This window comes from Bos grunniens, chromosome 16, assembly GCF_055505025.1.
Source record: "Bos grunniens cultivar Pamir isolate PY7600 chromosome 16, Bosgru_T2T1.0, whole genome shotgun sequence".
Classification (NCBI taxonomy): Eukaryota; Metazoa; Chordata; class Mammalia; order Artiodactyla; family Bovidae; genus Bos; species Bos grunniens.
Window position 1 is genome coordinate 4,425,709 of NC_141180.1, and position 18,400 is coordinate 4,444,108.

An 18,400-nucleotide genomic window follows, 5' to 3' on the forward strand; every position below is an offset into this window, starting at 1 on the left:
ATGTTGGTGTGTAATCGATTAACAAGGTTATGATCATTTCAGGTGAACAGCAGAGGGACTCAACCATCCGTATACATGTATCCATTCTCTCCTAAGCCCCGCTGCCATCCAGGCTGCCATATAACACTGAGCACAGTTCCATGTGCTGTACGGTAGATCCTTGTTCGTTACCCGTTTTAAATAGAGCAGACTGTACATGGCCATCCCAAACTCTCTAACTGTCCTCCCCCCCATTAGGATATTTCATTTCTAAAAAGTCCTATTTAGGGAAATACAGAAAAGGAAAAGCAAGGGCCTATACATAAGGCAGCCTTTTGCATTGGGAAGTAATTCCCCATCTAGAAATTATCTTTCTTTGAGATTACAGGAACAGTGTTAATGTTGAATGCCATAAAACTATTTTGCATTTTCAACAGTGGAAACAGAAGGTGAGGTAGGCTTCAAATAGAGAAAACAGGAAATGAGTCTCTCCACCAAACTCGGCATCACTTGGTGGTGGTCACAGGTTCTAATGCCCTGCTATGATTGCCAGTTTCTCCTGAGAAAGTTTCTACCTCACAGAAATGGAAGAAACAGTTGGATTTAGTGTTTTCTTGCTCAACTAAAGGTTTTGGTCTTCTGGGTCATGATCCCTCTACTCCTCCAGTTTTAGTTTATTGTCGTCTCTTATATGTTGCTTTCTGATGCATTTGTTTGAGTACAGAAAATTAAAAATAAGAAGAGGATCTAAAGTGAAAGTTTATATAGGCTACCCCAATTTTGTTCTTACGTGGGGAAGATAATTTTAAGTGTTATGTCAAGGAATCAAATTAAACTGACACTTTTATTTAGTTATAGTGGTATAAAGCTGGCCCGACATGGAATATAAACGAGACCCTCCTTCATAAAGACCCAGAGGTCTGCTTTATAAGCCCGTCTCATTGCCGGGAAACCCCATGGGCAGAGGAGCCTGGTGGGCGGCAGTCCGTGAAATCACAAAAGGGTCGGACAGGACTTAGCGGCTGAGCGATGCCACCATCTGTGGTTGCCTTGCGGCAGTGCCCAGCCTAGAGCGGCAGTGCCCAGCCTTTTGGCACAAAGGAGCAGTTCTGTGGAAGCCAGTTTTCCCATGAATGACATGAGGGGGACGATGGTTCCAGGATAAGTCAAATGCATTACATTTACTGGGTACTTTATTTCTATTATTCCTATGTTGTAATATATGAATGAGATAATGACACAGCTCACCATAATGCAGAATGAGATCACCGGGCATTATATTCTCATAAGGAGCACTGAGCCTAGACCCCTCCCACGTGCCATTCACCGAGGGGTTCAAGCTCCAAGGAGAATCTGATGCCACCACTGGTCTGGCAGGAGGCAGAGCTCAGGCGGTAATGCCAGCGATGGGGAGCGTATGTCAATACAGATGAAGCTTCTCCTTGCCTGTCTACTGCCCACTTCCTGCAACCTGACCCTGCTCCCAGCAGGCCATGGGCTGGTACAGGTCGATGACTGGGGTCTGGGGACCCCAATCTATCCTATCAACCCATGGTATCCCTTGCTGAGTGGTTGGCACACAAGGAGAGACTCAGATGTGCTTTCTGGAGCAGCAGTTCTCAGAGTTCAGGGTGCCTGTAAGAAGCACCCACAGTGCTTGTTGAGAAAAGAAATTCCCAAGGCTCCACTCCCAGCAGGCTGGGTAGGGGCCCAGGAAACTGGCTTCCTGTACGCGTGTCTGGAGCCGGGGAGGGGGAGAGAGAGTGGGGATGCCCTGATCACCCTCGGAGGACACTTTCCCAGAACAGGGCTGTGTTTCAAATAAGCACCGAAGGCTCCATGCTTGGCGTGGCGGCGGAACCAGAACTGCATTTACTTATGAGTAATTTTTACTAACATCCTCCGAACGCGGGTAGCCCGCGGTGGCTGTTGGCGCTGTCCCCGCACCTCACGCGGTTGTCTTTGCCCATGCAGAGGAACCTCACGGAGTACTTCGTGGCCGTGGACGTGAACAACATGCTGCAGCTCTTCGCCAGCATGCTGCACGAGAGGCGCATCATCGTCACGTCCGGGAAGCTCAGCACCGTGAGTACCGCCCCCCAAGCCCCATGCTCTGCGCATGCTCCGCAGGCGCCATCTGCATACTCCTGACTCTCGGCTTTAGTCCGCCGCGGAGCACAAAGGTCTGATTTATGGAAGGCGTTTGCGGGTGCATTAAGTCAAGTTAATTATTTCTTATCAGAAGATGAGAGTTGTTTTTTTTTTTTTTCTTTTTTCCTTTTTCACTCCCTGGAGTTCATTTTAGTGCCTTCTACCATATAAAGAATTCTTAAGAGCTATTATGGGATCTTTATTATTCACTTGAGGCTCTTTTTCCATTGGAGCTACTTGAAAGAAATCAAGGGGCTGGGATAATAGCGGCTACCCTAACCTGGTAATGGGTGGATTCATCTTTGTTGCCAAGTCGTGGTGGGGGAATGGATGCTATAATAGTTCTGATTTGGAGAAGCTCTTCAGACTGATAATAACTTAAAAGTCAAAATAGCATTTTTTTTTTTTTTTCAAATCACAGGTTTTATGTCACTCACTGAAATGTTCTTTTGGAAGGTCTTCATTACTGCGGAAAAGGCAGGGAGAATAGGAGTTTTGTTGGGTCCTAGAAAAATATTCAAAAGTATTTTTCTAGATTTCCTAATCTTTTTTCCTGCTTTAAGCATTAAAATTAAAATTTTTGACTTAAAAATGTAATATAAATGGAATTACAGTTGTGGGTAATATATATTTATTAAAAAAACATTATTTAATATCCCATGAATTACCTTCCTTACAAATTTAGCTAACTGATAAAAATAAGATACTATTTTTATGTTCTGTTTCCTGGTAGTACAAATAAAACCTTTATTTTATAATGTTTTAGTGTCTTAGAGCAGAAGGAGCTTCAGGATCTCTCTAGGATACCTATTTGCTGCTAAGTCACTTCAGTCGTGTCCAACTCTGTGCAACCCCATAGACGGCAGCCCACAAGGCCCCCCTGTCCCTGGGATTCTCCAGGCAAGAACACTGGAGTGGGTTGCCATTTCCTTCTCCAATGCAGTAAAGTGAAAAAGTGAAAGTGAAGTCTCTCAGTCGTGTCCGCCTCTTAGTGACCCCATGGACTGCAGCCCACCAGGCTCCTCGGTCCATTGGATTCTCCAGGCAAGAGGACTGGAGTGGAGTGCCATTGCCTTCTCCCATTTAGGATATAACAATGAGAAAGATTAGCATCACTGACTCCATGGACATGAGTCTGAGCAAACTCTGGGAGATGGTGAAGGACAGGGAAGCCTGGTGTGCTGCAGTCCATGGGGTCTCAGAGAGTTGGTCATGACTTAGAGACTGAACAGTGACAAAGGTATTTTCAAAGAAGGGTTAAATGGCCACCTCAAGGCCACCTAGACAGCTGGAGATGGGCAATGTGAAACTGTGTCTCCTGGTTCTAATTTTAGGTTATTCTAGAGTCAAAAAAGCAGTTTTGAGATTTTGAAATGCAATACTGATATGCTCACTTTTCAAAAAGAGTTGAAAATATATTCAATACGTACTGAGAAACACCTGACGTGCATTTGAAGGACTGTGGAGAAAGGTTATGGTTCTGTTGAGAATAAGTGTCAGTCTGTGGTGCAGATAATTATTTGCATTTACTTAATGTGATACTAAGAAATTCAGTCTGAATATTTTGATGCTTTTTATAATATATTTGCTTTTCTGCTGTTTGTAACTTAACCATTGAGGTAAAAAAATTCCTATTTATTCTTTTTGTCTCTTCCTCCTTATCAGTTTTTTTTTTCAACTAGCTTTTTTTTTTTTGGTTACCCTGATATTTCCTGCATTTATTTATTTTTGGCCACACCACACAGCTTGTCCTCATCACTCTTTTAAAGTCAGGGTTTTTTTAAATTATGAAGAATATTTCTATATGGATATTGTCCTGAAGATTAAGAAGACTGTGTCTTGAACATCTAGGAACCCAATTCTTGTCAGGGTTAATTCATGTAGCACATTTATTACATGCCTGCTGTGTGTCTGGCACGATCTAGGCACTGAGGCTTCAGCAGTAAGCAAAGTGAAGCCTAAACACTCCTGAAGCTTGAATCCGCCAGATGTAGCAGATAGAGACACGAGTGAATGAATAGCTGTTCTGTCATGTGGTGCTGAGAACTGGAGGGTAAGGGAGGAAAGTGCGTGTGTGGAAAGTGAGAGCAGGTTCCAGTGATGTGCCCGGCGGTCCAGAGCGGCTGTCCCATGAGGTGGGACCTCTCCCGTGAGAGGCCCAAAGACAGCATCGGAGTAAGCTGTGTGAGTGAACGCGGTCTGTATAGGAACATGTTAGAAGTACACCTGATGGGACACAGAATGGAGGTCCCTCAGAAAACCAAAACCAGAAGAACCTCCATGCAGTCCAGCAGTGACGCTCCTGGGCTTTTATCTGAAGAAAACAGAAACACTAACTCAAAAAGATACCTGCACTCCTGTGTTTATTGTGGCATTATTCACAATAGCCAAGATAAGCAAGCAACTTAAGTGCAAGTTAGAGATGAATGAATAAAGAAGGTGAGGTGTGTGTGTGTGTGTGTGTGTGTATACACACACACATACGTGCACACAATGGAATATTTCTCAGCCATAGAAAGGAATAAAACCTTGCCATTTATAATAATATGGGTGGACCTGGAGGGTATGATGCTAAGTGAAATAAGTTAGACTGAGAAAGGCAAATACCCTGTGCTCTCACTTATGTGTTGAATCTAAAAAACAAAACATACATAACAAAACAGAAACAGACTCACGGATACAGAGAACAAGCAGGTGGTGTCGGAGGTGAGGGGGCGGGAGGAGGGTGGGTGAAATAGATGGAGGGGGATTGAGGCACCGACTTCCAGTTACGAAATGAATGAGTCACAGGAATATGATGTACAGCAGAGGGAATGTTCTCAGTGATGTTACCACTTTGGTGACACATGGTAATTAGACTTACTAGTACAGATCATTTTGTAACATATAGTGCTCAGTATCATGTCCAACTCTTCATGACCCCCTGGACTGTAGACCGCTTGGCTCTGTCCATGGGATTCTCCAGGCAAGATTACTGGAGTGGGTTGCTATCTCCTCCTCCAGGAGACCTTCCTGTCCAGGAATCAAAGCTGCATCTCTTGCATCTCCTACATTGGCAGGTGGATTCTTTACCACTGAGCCATCTGGGAAGCCCATTGTAATGTATAAAAATCCCAAATCACTATATTGTACACCTGAAACTAATATAGTATAATATTTTAAGTCAGTTATACTGCAATTAAAAAAAGGAATCTACATATATGTAAATATTGTGTAAAAAAATTTTTTTTGGTAAGTAATACTAGTGTTTCTTTCTGCTATAATTTATAAATACTTCTTAATGTCTAGGTAACTCCTCTTTCACTTAGCTTTTGACTTTCAACCTGGGAGTAGTACTAGTTGTAATCTCATACAGTTGCTTTAAAGATTATGGATATGTGTACATGCACACACACATATATATGCTACTGCTGCTGCTAAGTCGCTTCAGTTGTGTCCGACTCTGTGCGACCCCATAGATGGCAGCCCACCAGGCTCCCCTGTCCCTGGGACTCTCCAGGCAAGAACACTGGAGTGGGTTGCCATTTCCTTCTCCAATGCAGGAAAGTGAAAAGTGAAAGTGAAGTCGCTCAGTCGAGTCTGACTTTTAGCGACCCCATGTACTACAGCCTACCAGGCTACTGCATCCATGGGATTTTCCAGGCAAGAGTACTGGAGTGGGGTGCCATATATACACATATGTATGTACACGCACATATGTATGTATGAAGTGCTTAGAGTTTTGTCTGCATAAGATTAAATGACCATTAGCTATAAATTTATAATACACTGGATCTGTAGTTTAGATCAAAAATTAACGTGCCTACCCTTTTACTTCGTTTGAATTAAAAAAATAAATTATTTTAATAAAGGCTCGGTATTAAAGAATGCTCAAACTACAGCACAATTGCACTCATCTCACACGCTAGTAAAGTAATGCTCAAAATTCTCCAAGCCAGGCTTCAGCAATACGTGAACCTTGAATTTCCAGATGTTCAAGCTGGTTTTAGAAAAGGCAGAGGAACCAGAGATCAAATTGCCAACACCTGCTGGATCATGGAAAAAGCAAGAGAGTTCCAGAAAAACATCTATTTCTGCTTTATTGACTATGCCAAAGCCTCTGACTGTGTGGATCACAATAAACTGTGGAAAATTCTGAAAGAGATGGGAATACCAGACCACCTGACCTGCCTCTTGAGAAACCTATATGCAGGTCAGGAAGCAACAGTTAGAACTGAACATGGAACAACAGACTGGTTCCAAATAGGAAAAGGAGTACATCAAGGCTGTATATTGTCACCCTGCTTATTTAACTTATATGCAGAGTACATCATGAGAAACACTGGGCTGGAAGAAGCACAAGCTGGAATCAAGATTGCCGGGAGAAACATCAATAACCTCAGACATGCAGATGACACCACCCTTATGGCAGAAAGTGAAGAGGAACTAAAAAGCCTTTTGATGAAAGTGAAAGAGGAGAGTGAAAAAGTTGGCTTAAAGCTCAACATTCAGAAAACGAAGATCATGGCATCTGGTCCCATCACTTTATGGGAAATAGATGGGGAAACAGTGGAAACAGTGTCAGACTTTGTTTTTTTTTTTTGGCTCCAAAATCACTGCAGATGGTGATTGCAGCCATGAAATTAAAAGACGCTTACTCCTTGGAAGGAAAATTACGACCAATCTAGATAGCATATTCAAAAGCAGAGACATTACTTTGCCAATAAAGGTCTGTCTAGTCAAGGCTATGGTTTTTCCTGTGGTCATGTATGGATGTGAGAGTTGGACTGTGAAGAAAGCTGAGTGCCAAAGAATTGATGCTTTTGAACTGTGGTGTTGGAGAAGACTCTTGAGAGTCCCTTGGACTGCAAGGAGATCCAACCAGTCCATTCTAAAGGAGATCAGCCCTGGGTGTTCTTTGGAAGGACTGATGCTAAAGCTGAAACTCCAATACTTTGGCCACCTGATGTGAAGAGTTGACTCATTGGAAAAGACTCTGATGCTGGGAGAGATTGGGGGCAGGAGAACGGGTGACAGAGGATGAGATGGCTGGATGGCATCACCGACTCAATGGTCACGAGTTTGAGTGAACCCCAGGAATTGGTGGTGGACAGGGAGGCCTGGCGTGCTGCAATTCATGAGGTTGCAAAGAGTCAGACACGACTGAGCGACTGAACTGAACTGATTAGGGAGTTGTTTCTTATATTCTAGGTAAACTTAATACCAGTTGTTTCTGAGAGTTCCTAAAAACGTGGTGGTGTCAGCTCTCAGTTAACAGCTTTGCTTTGGTTCACCGTCTGGGGCAGGAGGACTGATAAAAGAAACATAATTCAAGCTTGGTTTCATGATCTCCTCACCCTTCTTACATGGAGGAAGCTGCATTGAATCTAGCTTAACAAATTTCATGCACACACACACATATACACATACATGCTATAAATTCCAGACACAGTAATGTTTAAGGTCAAAGAGTAGTATCATAACATAAATTAGAAATAAGCTATTTTTTAGAAAGAGTTTGGTGAAATCTCTGAAACAACCAAGGGAGGAATGTTTAATGTACCAATGAACTGAGGTTAAAAGACTACTCTCCATGAAGCTTTTTACATTCTTACAGGATTGTGTATACTATAAAAACTATAATGTTATTTCATGCAAGAAATTGTGTTTGTCCTATTTTCAGTTGTTTTTAAATTGATGACCAGATTGTTAATTACTCGAAGAACACAAGTAAGTTATCTTTACATACATAATTTTATTATAGTTTTGGGAACTTTGGATTTACATGTTGACCGTCCTAATTGTGTTAGAGTCATGTTTGTCGACTCTGTAGCTTGCTGGGTTTCACTGTGATCCACTGGCAGATAATGAGCTGTTTGAGGACCCTTTCCTTCAGGTATTGTTTGTAGTTAAAATTATGCTTTGTAAATTATCTTTTTAGTGATAAACTTTAAATGAACAGTTTAGTCTTGAGATATGTCAGCAAAAGTATCAAGAATATTGTGACGTTTTAATAGTTTTTCACAGGTCTTTGCTCCTTTATATTAAGATGTATCTGGTTAGGACGCACTGCTGTATTTTTCTGTGTTTTTGAGTTGAATGAATTGGGACGTGATCGGTTGTGTGTTCATCCTTCTGACGTGCACGTTATCCTGTACACACGGAAGGGTTCCTGGCAACCCTGAACAAGAACATTGATTTTGTACACGCCGTGGGCAGACCCTGGAGGTTGAAGCCCCAAGCCAACAGCAGACGAGCGGAGTGCCTCGGCCCCGAGTCTCCTGTATTCAAAGCAAAGGAATAAATCATGACATTACAAGGGTGTATCCGCTGACTTATTGCTGTTTTGTGACCGGGGGTAGGCAGAGATTGCTGTTTAAAGCCGTGTCATCGGCTCTCAAGTCAGCCAGGCATGAAGCCTTGTCATGTGCTCTGCAACTGTGCCTCCCCAGACTTCCCCTAACGAGTCAGCTGGGGCTGTGCGTTCTGTCTGCCGCACCGGGCTGCCCGGCTCTGACAGCAGCCCTCTCGTCATCCTGTCAGTGATGTGTTAACTAGAGTGTGTCCTCGTGGCCTGCGGAAGCAGCTACAAGCGACGCTCCCTTCCGAGCAGCTGTCTGCGTGTCGGCTCCCACTCCGACCAGCGTTTAGTGGGTGGGTAGCACCCTCGCGGGGGCTGTGAGCGCATTAGTCACAGAGCCCTGAGTGCATGCTCTGTGTCCTGGGGGGCTGCCGGGGGGCCGCCGGGAGCACACAGCGCGCCCTGAGTGCCCGAATTGCGAATTGCGCTGAGTCACTGTCCTCTCCTCCTTTGTTACGGTTGCCCCCAGGCGTTTCATTGTAAACTTCCGCCCCTGCTCTCATTAAGGCCTCTGCAGAAGGACATCCTGTGATCCCCGGGAAGTCGGCTGGCGAAGTGTAGACGTCACAGGTCAGGTTGGATGGAGGGGGAGTCCAGAGGGGGTCCAACCCTTCCATCTGGGTTTCCCGTCGTCTGCACTCGGCCTTGCACCTGTATCCGCATTTCATCTGAAGCCCGCTGTACAGAGAGCCTTTCTGGAGACCAAGAACTGAACAGTGGGGCAAGAATAAAGAGTACCCAGTCTCCTCCCCATCCCAGATGATCAAAGTGTGTTTTCCCCCCTTAGCGATTTTAAAGCTACAGCAGAGTGGTGCAGTTAACAGGTATTACCCCGACCTCTCAGGGAAAGGTACTCTGGAACCAGCTTTTAGGTTTTTATTTCTTCCCAAAGCCCCCAGCACCCAGGCACGTCGGCTGACCCTGCAGACAGTGGCTCTGCCTCTCGGTGTGCTGCTTGACTGGATCCTCTTCTTCAGAGCACTGTGTTTGCATGCGTTACCCAGCGGATGTGGCTAGAGTGTGCAAGCAGAACTGTCGGGGCAGTTGTGTGACACGCTGTGGGAAGTTAACTTCTAAGATGGGAAAACTGCTTGTGTTTGCATCTTCCAAGCCTTGAGGTGATGAGAGCTGTTTTTCACAGAAACGAGGACATAAAGGGTCAGAACTGTGGTGGTGTGTGTGCAGTAATTTAATCTTTTAATTGTGACTATCAGAAAACTTTATAAAATAACCTTTGCACTAATTATGTAATGTAATATGCAGTGTTCACCTGACATGGAAATTATCAGGATAGAAACGTGTCTTATTGCTCCTTTGACACTTGTCTCTTTGAATAATAATAATTATAAATAGTAATGATGACAGTGATGATGTTAAAGGTTTCTTCATAAATTCTGAAGTTTACAAGTTGTAGGGCAATTTCCACACAGTCTTTAGAAAAAGACTTGTGTTCAGCTGTCTTCAACCAGAAGATTTTATTTTTTTTTTTAAACCTATGCTCAAATTGTAATTCGTTGGTGGGAAAGTTATCCATCATCTTGTGTCCTTTCAGCTTTATGAGTGTCTGTCACTATACTGAATCGTTCAGTCTGTACAGGAACTTGGTTTGTTATCTTTGGGCCTTCATGCAGTTCTAAGTAGGACAAACTGCTTTCTTCTGTTGGAAAGTGGTATTTTCTTCACTCATTGGATGTTTATGGTGCCAAGGGAGGCTCCTGCCTCTTGTTGTGTAGAAACAAACTCATTTATTCTTGATCATTGAGGTCAGTCGCTCCAGCCAGTAGCTTAGTCCCAGTTAGCCTGCTGGTTCAGCAGCATTAAGGGGCTGGAGGGCCAGGTGGCATCTCATTGTCTGGTTCAGGTGGACGTCTCCCGTTGAGGTCCAATCTGCAAACCAGAAGAGCTCTGCTCAGCTGGGGCAGGAAGGAGAACTTGCCCAAGTAGGGTGTTAGGTGTGGTAACGTGGGGGCCACCCCACCTCACCCCTGACCTGTGATCCCATGTCTTCTGGCTTTGGGAGAAGCAACACCGTGAAATGTTTTCTGATTCAGAGAGTGTCCTTCATCATGTAAAACACAGCTGCCCCCTACTTTCCTCAAGAGTGCTGTTCCCCCATGGTGGACATACCTGGGTCTTGAGCGTGCCGCCCTCCTTCCAGTTAGGCCAGTGGCTTCTTGGCTCCAAGTGTGGGTGAGAAGAGTCGAGTCCACGGCCCTGAGCCTGCCACGTCAGTTTGCAGTTAGATAGATAACCCTGATGATTTGCATGCTGTATACAGTGCCATGCCCTCAGGGGTGTGCTTCTCTGAGTCCGGTTGTGGCCGTGCTGGCAGAGGTGGCAGGTCCTCACCCAAACCTTCGTCCAGTGACCCTGAGCCTGATCAGACCTCCTCCTCTACGGAAGAGGTGCAACGTCCTTAACTGACGACACTGCGTGGCCCAGCTGCTTGCCAGGGAGATGCCTCCCTAGAATCCTCCTGCCACCGAACCTCCCAAAGCAGGTCCAGTGGCCCACCCAGAGCCGCTGGCAGTGTCGCCCTGTGGGAGCAGGCCTCCCAGGGCCCAGCATCTATCCACCTTCCTGTAATGCATCTCAGGGGCCTCTGCCCCCACCCAGGACAGCAGAGGTGCCCCAAGAGCCCAGGGCACAGGCCAGGAGCAGAGAGGGAATCTGGGGCAGGGGGCAGGCGTTGAAGGCACAGCTTCCCCAGACCTGTCATCTCCCTGCCATTTACCGTGGTGATAAATAGTGTCATGGGAGGAGGGGAGCAAGTTAACCACCTGAGAAGAAAACCAGGAACTTGGTTTTGTAGGAGACTTTTGGCTTTGGTCGAGTTTTCCAAACAATAGTGTAGCGGTATTTATTCATTTAGTATTGATAAAATATTATAATTTGCCAGGTACTGGGAATTTCAAGGTTATTTATGATTCTAAGTCGTAAATAATAAATTATATCATGTCAATCAAGGCCTAGGCAGCGTGAATAGGACTCTGATGTGGGAAAGGTAGGAGAGAGGGCAGTAGGTTAAAAGCTGATCCCAGTAGCATGCCTGGTTCTTGGAAGGAAGTTGGTGTTTTGTCTTCGAAATATTTACTTGTCGTGTGTGTGTGTGTGTGTGTGTGTGTGTGTGTGTGTGTGAGAGAGGTCGTGCTACAAAATCTGGCTGGACAGACAGGCAGTGGCCAGATTGTGAAGGATCTCTTTTGCTAAATTAAGGGGTTTGGATTTTATCCAGCAGACTGTGGGGAGGCAAATAGGGGACATGCTGTGACCAGCTTTGTTTTGGGGATGGGAACTCTGATGGCGTTATATTAATAAAAGAAAACTGGAGTAGGGAAACTGACTGACAGGCGTCCAGTGAAAAGGCAGTCACAGTGATTTGACCAGAGTTGGCCAGGTCCTGAATGAACAGCGACCATGAAAGGCAGGTGAGGCTGGGGTTTAGAAACGTGGCGCATAAGGGGACGTCTGTCGTGTGCATAGCCTGCTTGAAAGCAGATAAAGAAGAGGGGCAAGTTTAGGCTGACACATAAAGGACAGACGCTCACCAGGTATTTCCTTAGTGTCTGACGCAGTGGGGCCGAGCCTGCTGTCATTTGCTATGAGTAAGTAGTGACTCTGTGGAGTGTGTGTGTGCGAGTACACACACACACACACGCACACACACATGCACGTAGATGCTTATGTGCACGTTTACATATTTGTGCTTAGTTGCTCAGTCGTGTCTGACTCTTTGCAACGCCATAGACTGTAGCCTGCCAGGCTCTTCTGTCCATAGAATTCTCCAGACAAGAATACTAGAGTGGGTTGCCATTCGCTTCCTCAGGGGATCTTCCTGAAGATCTTCCCAGCAATTTAACCGTGGTCTCCTTCACTGCAGGCAGATGCTTTACTGTCTGAGCCACCAGAGAAGCCCATGTTTATATATAGGTGTATACATTTAAAAGTGTTTGAGGTGTATGCCAAATACACATATATGTACTTTAAGTGTGTATGTGAATATTATATACAATGTAAATAATACAGCATATGATATATATATATATATGTAGTGTTTCATTCTCATTTAATTATACGTAATTTGCGAATGGTTAGAGTCGTTTTGCTCCACTTGTAAAGATTCAGAAGCCCCTTTGGGGCTGCCCTGCACCTGTGGTTGTCTGTCTTTCCGTTGCTGGTGGTTCACCATCAGTTTTGTTCCTGGTTAGGAGATGTTTGTAGGTTATGATTTTCAGAGACGCCTAATAGTTTTAGAAAATAGGTTCAGTCAATTAGCTTTTATTTATTGGTTGTTTGGACCATGTCCCTTAATATGCTAGTAGTGTGATTATACCAATATTATCTTTTAAATTTAGAGATTTATGTTTCAGTTCATGATTACTCAACTGAAAACACTGGACGATTTCATGTAAGCCAATTTTTTCTTTTATCCTGAAATTTATTGTGTAGCAGATGAAACAGTTGAACAAGAGTGATCTCCAGGTTTCTTCCTAATTGTCAGTTGCAGGATTCTTTAATTGTATGGTTTACTTCTTAAATAACTGCCTCATTTTTAAAGCATAGTTTGTATATAATTCACACGAACATTCTTACTTCCAGGGTCTGGAACCCAGGGTCTGGAAGCTTGTGTGGAGAGAAGGCAGGTACGTTTGAGTTATGTTACAGTGTCAGGCTCCTGAATTTTGTGGAAAAGTAGATGGGTTCCTCTAGGAAAAGCAAAACTGCTGCTGAATTGACCTGAAGAGTGTGAACTAGAGAGCAGAGAGAGCGGCAGACTTAGTGGTGGTAACGTCACCCAGGGGAGGAAGTGGGTGGGCCGGCGTTGGTGTTTCTGTGCAGTGTGACAGCTGCAGAAACGCAGAGCTGAGACTCCCTCGCGTGTAGGCTCCTTGAGGGCAGGGGTCTCGCATCTCTGGCTCATCATCCTGTCCCCAGCACCAGTGGCGATGTCTGACACCTGTGTTATGTCCCCACATCTAGTTATGTGGTCTTGGGCAGTTGGTTTAACTTTGTTTCGGTTCCCCCACCTGTAAAGTGAATGAAAGCATGAGTACATGAAAGCAGCAAGCCAGCGAGAAACGTTAGAGCTGTTTGGCCGGCCAGCCGCGAGGTGAGCAGAGCTTTCCCAGGGAGTTGGGTGCAGGGAGGTCAGGATGAATGTTTGGCAGTGAAAGAGCAGGACACACCACCCTAAAGGAGGAGGCAAGAGTGACGTGTAAGATAACATCTTATTATAAAAAAGCATTGAAAACCAAAGGGTACAACCAACCACTGTCCTCTTTCATGCTACAGGATTGCTGTTTCAACTGTCAAGTGGAGTGTTAGAGTTTTGCTGTATTAAGAATGTTTCATAGTTGGAATAACCTTGCAGTTTTCAGGTAGCCGGCTGCTACCTTTCTTGGCCTAAACTTTTAAATGTGAATGTAAATTAAATGCGTTTAAACAGATGGTCTCTTTATGCTTTCCACTAAAATTTTTTTCATTCCATGAGGAATTTATCGCTGCAGCAGTTTATTCTGTGCACCCATAACTGTTTATAGCGCTTAGGTTTCTGAGTTAAATATTGATTCACTTAAAAATCAAATGAAGTCTCTAATCAATATTTCTTGCATTTTATGCATAAATAAATTCCTAGGGAACATAAATATGTCCCTCAATAATTCTTATAGAACTTTAGTTGCAGGCAGAGGGACTTTTATAGAAAAAAAAAAAAAAAAAAGACTCTGGCTAAGAGACACAGAGCCCCGAGTAACAGGAGCAGCAACGGGTCAGGATGAGACCTTTACTTGTAAAGTGTGTGAATTAGGATCGTGCTGTTTTCTGTTGCGGTCATCACACTCAATGGACCGTCTTCCTGTCGTCTCCTTGGAAATCTGGTAATGTGTTTTTTTCCCTCCTCAAAATGTATGTTTACCGAATCACTTAAAACATGGCCTAGTTGTATCAGGGGGCTGATTTCCTCTAATAAATATCTAGTTTAACTTTCAGAGCAAAGTGAGATTTCATATCACAAAGGGAAGGAACTTGGGTTTCACTTCCAACTAAGTATACTTGCAGATCGAGGTGATGACTCGTAGAATTTTCATCAGCTCCCTCTGTGACATTTTGGAGAGACTGCTCTGTTGGGTTTCCTGCAGACTCTGATGCCTGGGGAAAGTTTTTTACATTGCACCTCTATCATAGATGTTGAATTTTTCATTTAAAGGTCAGCTGTTCTTGTTTGTCTGTTCAAAGACTCCTTCTCTGCTATATAATTAGTATAAAATGTTTTCAGCCAGTATTTATTATTCAAAGCCTTATAATGATGGGGATTCTGAATCTTTGTATATCAAAAGCCAGCTTAGAATAACGGTTATTGTATTCTGGAGCCTGCCGGCATTGGTACCCTGGCTTTGCCACTTGCTAGTTGTGTGAAGTGATGTGAAAGTGAAAGTTGCTCAGTCCTGTCTGACTCTTTGTGACCTCATGGACTATACAGTCCATCTAATTCTCCAGGCCAGAACACTGGAGTGGGTAGCTGTTTCCTTCTCCAAGGGATCTTCCCAACCCAAGGTTCAAAGCCAAGTCTCCTGCATTGCAGGCAGATTCTTTACCAGCTGAGCCACAACGGAAGCCCAAGAATACTGGAGTGGGTAGGCTGTCCCTTCTCTAGCAGGTCTTCCCGACCCAGGAATCAACCCGGGGTCTCCTGCATTGCAGGCGGGTCCTTTACCAGCAGTGCTAGTTGTGTAACCGCAGGCCAGTGGTGTAACTTTGCTGCGGAGTCCTGGTCTGTAAAGTGGGCATGATGATAATCGTACCTATTTCATAATGTTGTTGTAGGATTAAACCTGAGTGTGTCAAGTGCTGAGAATATGCCGGGCCCAGAGCCAGCTTTGGAGAAGGCAACGGCACCCAACTCCAGTACTCTGGCCTGGAAAATCCCATGGATGGAGGAGCCTGGTGGGCTGCAGTCCATGGGGTTGCTAAGAGTCGGACACGACTGAGCGACTTCACTTTCACTTTCACTTGCATGCATTGGAGAAGGAAATGGCAACCCACTCCAGTGTTCTTGCCTGGAGAATCCCAGGGACAGGGGAGCCTGGTGGGCTGCTGTCTATGGGGTCGCGCAGAGTCGGACACGACTGAAGCGACTTACAGCAGCAGCAGAGCCAGCTTGCATCACGTAAACACGTACTCCTCACTGTTAACGGTGACAGCGTTGCCCTTAGACTTGTGGCCACAAAGGGAGGGTCCAGTTTCCTTTATACTGTGACTCAGTTCACTGTGAGCAACCTTTGTTGTCAGATTTCTCTGATTTCACAGGCCCCAGGTCTTGTGTCTCTCACGTGGCTTCCATACATACTTATTTCACAGTTGTACTCTATAGGAAATAAATATCCCTGTGAGTTTTGTGTGTGTGTTAGTATGTTGGGACTATATCAGTTTGGCATATTGAGTATGTTTGGTGAAATTATATGTGGATTTATATATTCCTATGCCATTTAACAAAGATGATAGGATTTTTTTTTCCTTAAACCTTTATTTGATAGCTTTTTCTCTTTATTTGGTACCTTTCCTTTTTGCTCAGTGACAGCAGTGTATTCCTTCAGTCTCAAGAATGTGATGTCAGTGATATCTTCTGACCCAAACACTGAATCTTCTTCTCCCCCCATCCCCTGGTTTCATGAAGAACCGTGGTGGTAGAGAAACAGCTGACAAATGTCAAAAGAGCGCTGTGGGGGGTCTAACCTGATTATAAACCTATAACTACCTAGAATCTTAGGTAAGTCTAATCAAAATAATGTGATTATCTTTTCCCTTTAAGCTTAGAGTAAAACCTAAAAATTAAGAAGATCCTCCTTCTTACTTGGCTTATTTATTGATCTCGTTTCTTTTTTTTAAATTGCCTTGTAGTTGATTTATAATATTTTGCTTGTTTCAGGTGGACCGTATGGTTCGGTGTTTATTTATAGACTCTGCATCATTTGATCTCATTTCTTCACAGGCCTTCATTCTCCAAAGCAAACCTCTACAGCACATCGTTTGCTTTCCTCCGTCTGCGAAGTTCTGGAAATGTTCTAGGGAATTGATTTGCTGTGACAGTCAGCACTGTGTTCAGGGGTGCAGACAGATCTCATCTAGAATGAAACCTAGTGTCTTCACCAGGTCCCGGGAGTCTCCTCAGTTCCGACCTGCTTCCTCTCTGACCTTATCCCCTGCTGCTCCGCCTTTTGATCCTATCAGCTCAGCCCCCCACTACTTGGTGAGGGTGCCGAGCCTGCCCTGCCCCAGGACTCCTGGATGCCCCTCTCCCCGAGCGCACCCTCCTTGGATCCCAGGGTTCAGTCGGGTCTCGGTGCCCGTGTGGCTGTGTCAGAGTTTGTACCCCACCTCCTGTGTAGGATGGCCCTTCTGTCACTCTCTCCCCCTTCCCCTGCTTTAGGTTTCTATGCAGAATTTACCTCCAGCTCAGACATGAATATATGTCTTACTTGTTTACTGTTTGTTCTCTGCTCTGATGCGAGAGCGCCATGGACACGGGCTTGGTTTACCGTTTGCTCTCTGCTCTGATGCAAGTGCGTCATGGACACGGGCTTGTTCTGCATCCCTGCCCCTTTGTTTTTGCTGTTGAGTCACTCAGTCGCGTCCACCTCTTTGTGACCCCATGGACTGCAGCACCCCAGGCTCCCTGTCCTTCGCCAACTCCCATAGCTTGCTCAAACTCATGTCCACTGAGTCAGTGATGCCATCCAACCATCTCATCCTCTGTTGTCCGCTTCTTCTCCCACCTTCGATCTTTCCCAGCATCAGGGTCTTTTCCAGTGAGTCGGCTCTTGGTATCAGGTGGCCAGAGTATTGGAGCTTCAGCTTCAGCATCAGTCCTTCCAATGAATATTCAGGGTTGATTTCCTTTAGGATGGACTGGTTGGATCTTCTTGCAGTCCAAGGGACTCTCAAAGAGTCTTCTCCAGCACCACAGTTTGAAGACATCAATTCTTCAGTGCTCAGCCTTCTTTATGGCCCCAACTCTCACATCCATACATGACTACTGGAAAAACCATAGCTTTGACTAGACGGACCCTTGTTGGCAAAGTGATGTCTCTGCTTTTTAATATGCTGTCTAGGTTTGTCACAGCTTTTCTTCCAAGGAGCAAGAATCTTTTAATCTCATGGCTGCAGTCACCGTCTGCACTGATTTTGGAGCCCAAGAAAATGAAGTCTGTTTCTGTTGCTTAGTAGAAATTTATGATGGAACATGGCAGGGACTCAAAAACTTTGTTGAATTAAGTGACTAAGTTATTATAATATTTCCAATTTCACAGTTACCTACTGTGCATTAAATCTTTCTGAGATTATCTTTAGATAGATTTTGAAGGTGGGTCTGAATTATTGTCTAGGTAAAGTGTTCTGTTAACCATCTTTATGGAAAAAAACAATTCTTAACCATTTCTAAAGATATAAAGTGTTAGGATTGATCTGACCTAAGATTAAAGAAGTTAGATCTCTCTGAGACCGTGTTTACAGATCATATAGCATGTATTTCTTAAAGATGAGGAAACCAGGGTCTGGTTCTGTTTGTGGGTGTGTGTGTGTGTGTGTGTCTGTGTTGTGGGTGTGCCAGTTACACAGCCTCAGCGGCAGTGCCCTGACTCGTCTGTGATATAGTTCATTGTTATTACCTTGTACAATATAACTTCTTAATTTCCTAGTAAATTTATTTTTTCTTGTTTTTTTTTTTTTTTTTTTTTACTTACTGCCTCACCCACAAGCATGTGCTGTGATCAGATATTCTCTGCTTTCTTAAGTCACATAGTTGTTACAAGGTGCTGGGTGGACATGGATGATCTTCTGATACATTTCTGCCTTCTTTGGAAATCTCCACTTTGATGTCTCCTTGTTAACAGAGTCAGTATTTGCAAGAGCAAATTCCTCAAAGTTCCACCTGAA

At 44.4% G+C, this 18,400-nt stretch overlaps 1 protein-coding gene across 35 annotated transcripts in view; it reads left to right on the plus strand.

Moving 5' to 3' along the window:
• DENND1B (DENN domain containing 1B) overlaps positions 1–18,400 on the plus strand; it is a 279,101-nt gene that overhangs the window by 152,288 nt on the left and 108,413 nt on the right. For all 35 annotated transcript variants that reach the window (XR_015143006.1, XR_015143008.1, XR_015143009.1 and 32 more), the window contains one exon: positions 1,954–2,064. Coding sequence is in view for 30 of the 35 variants with exons in the window: in XM_086343186.1 (XP_086199312.1) it covers positions 1,954–2,064 (111 nt within the window). In the remaining 5 variants the exon portion in view is untranslated. The remainder of the gene's footprint in view (positions 1–1,953; positions 2,065–18,400) is intronic.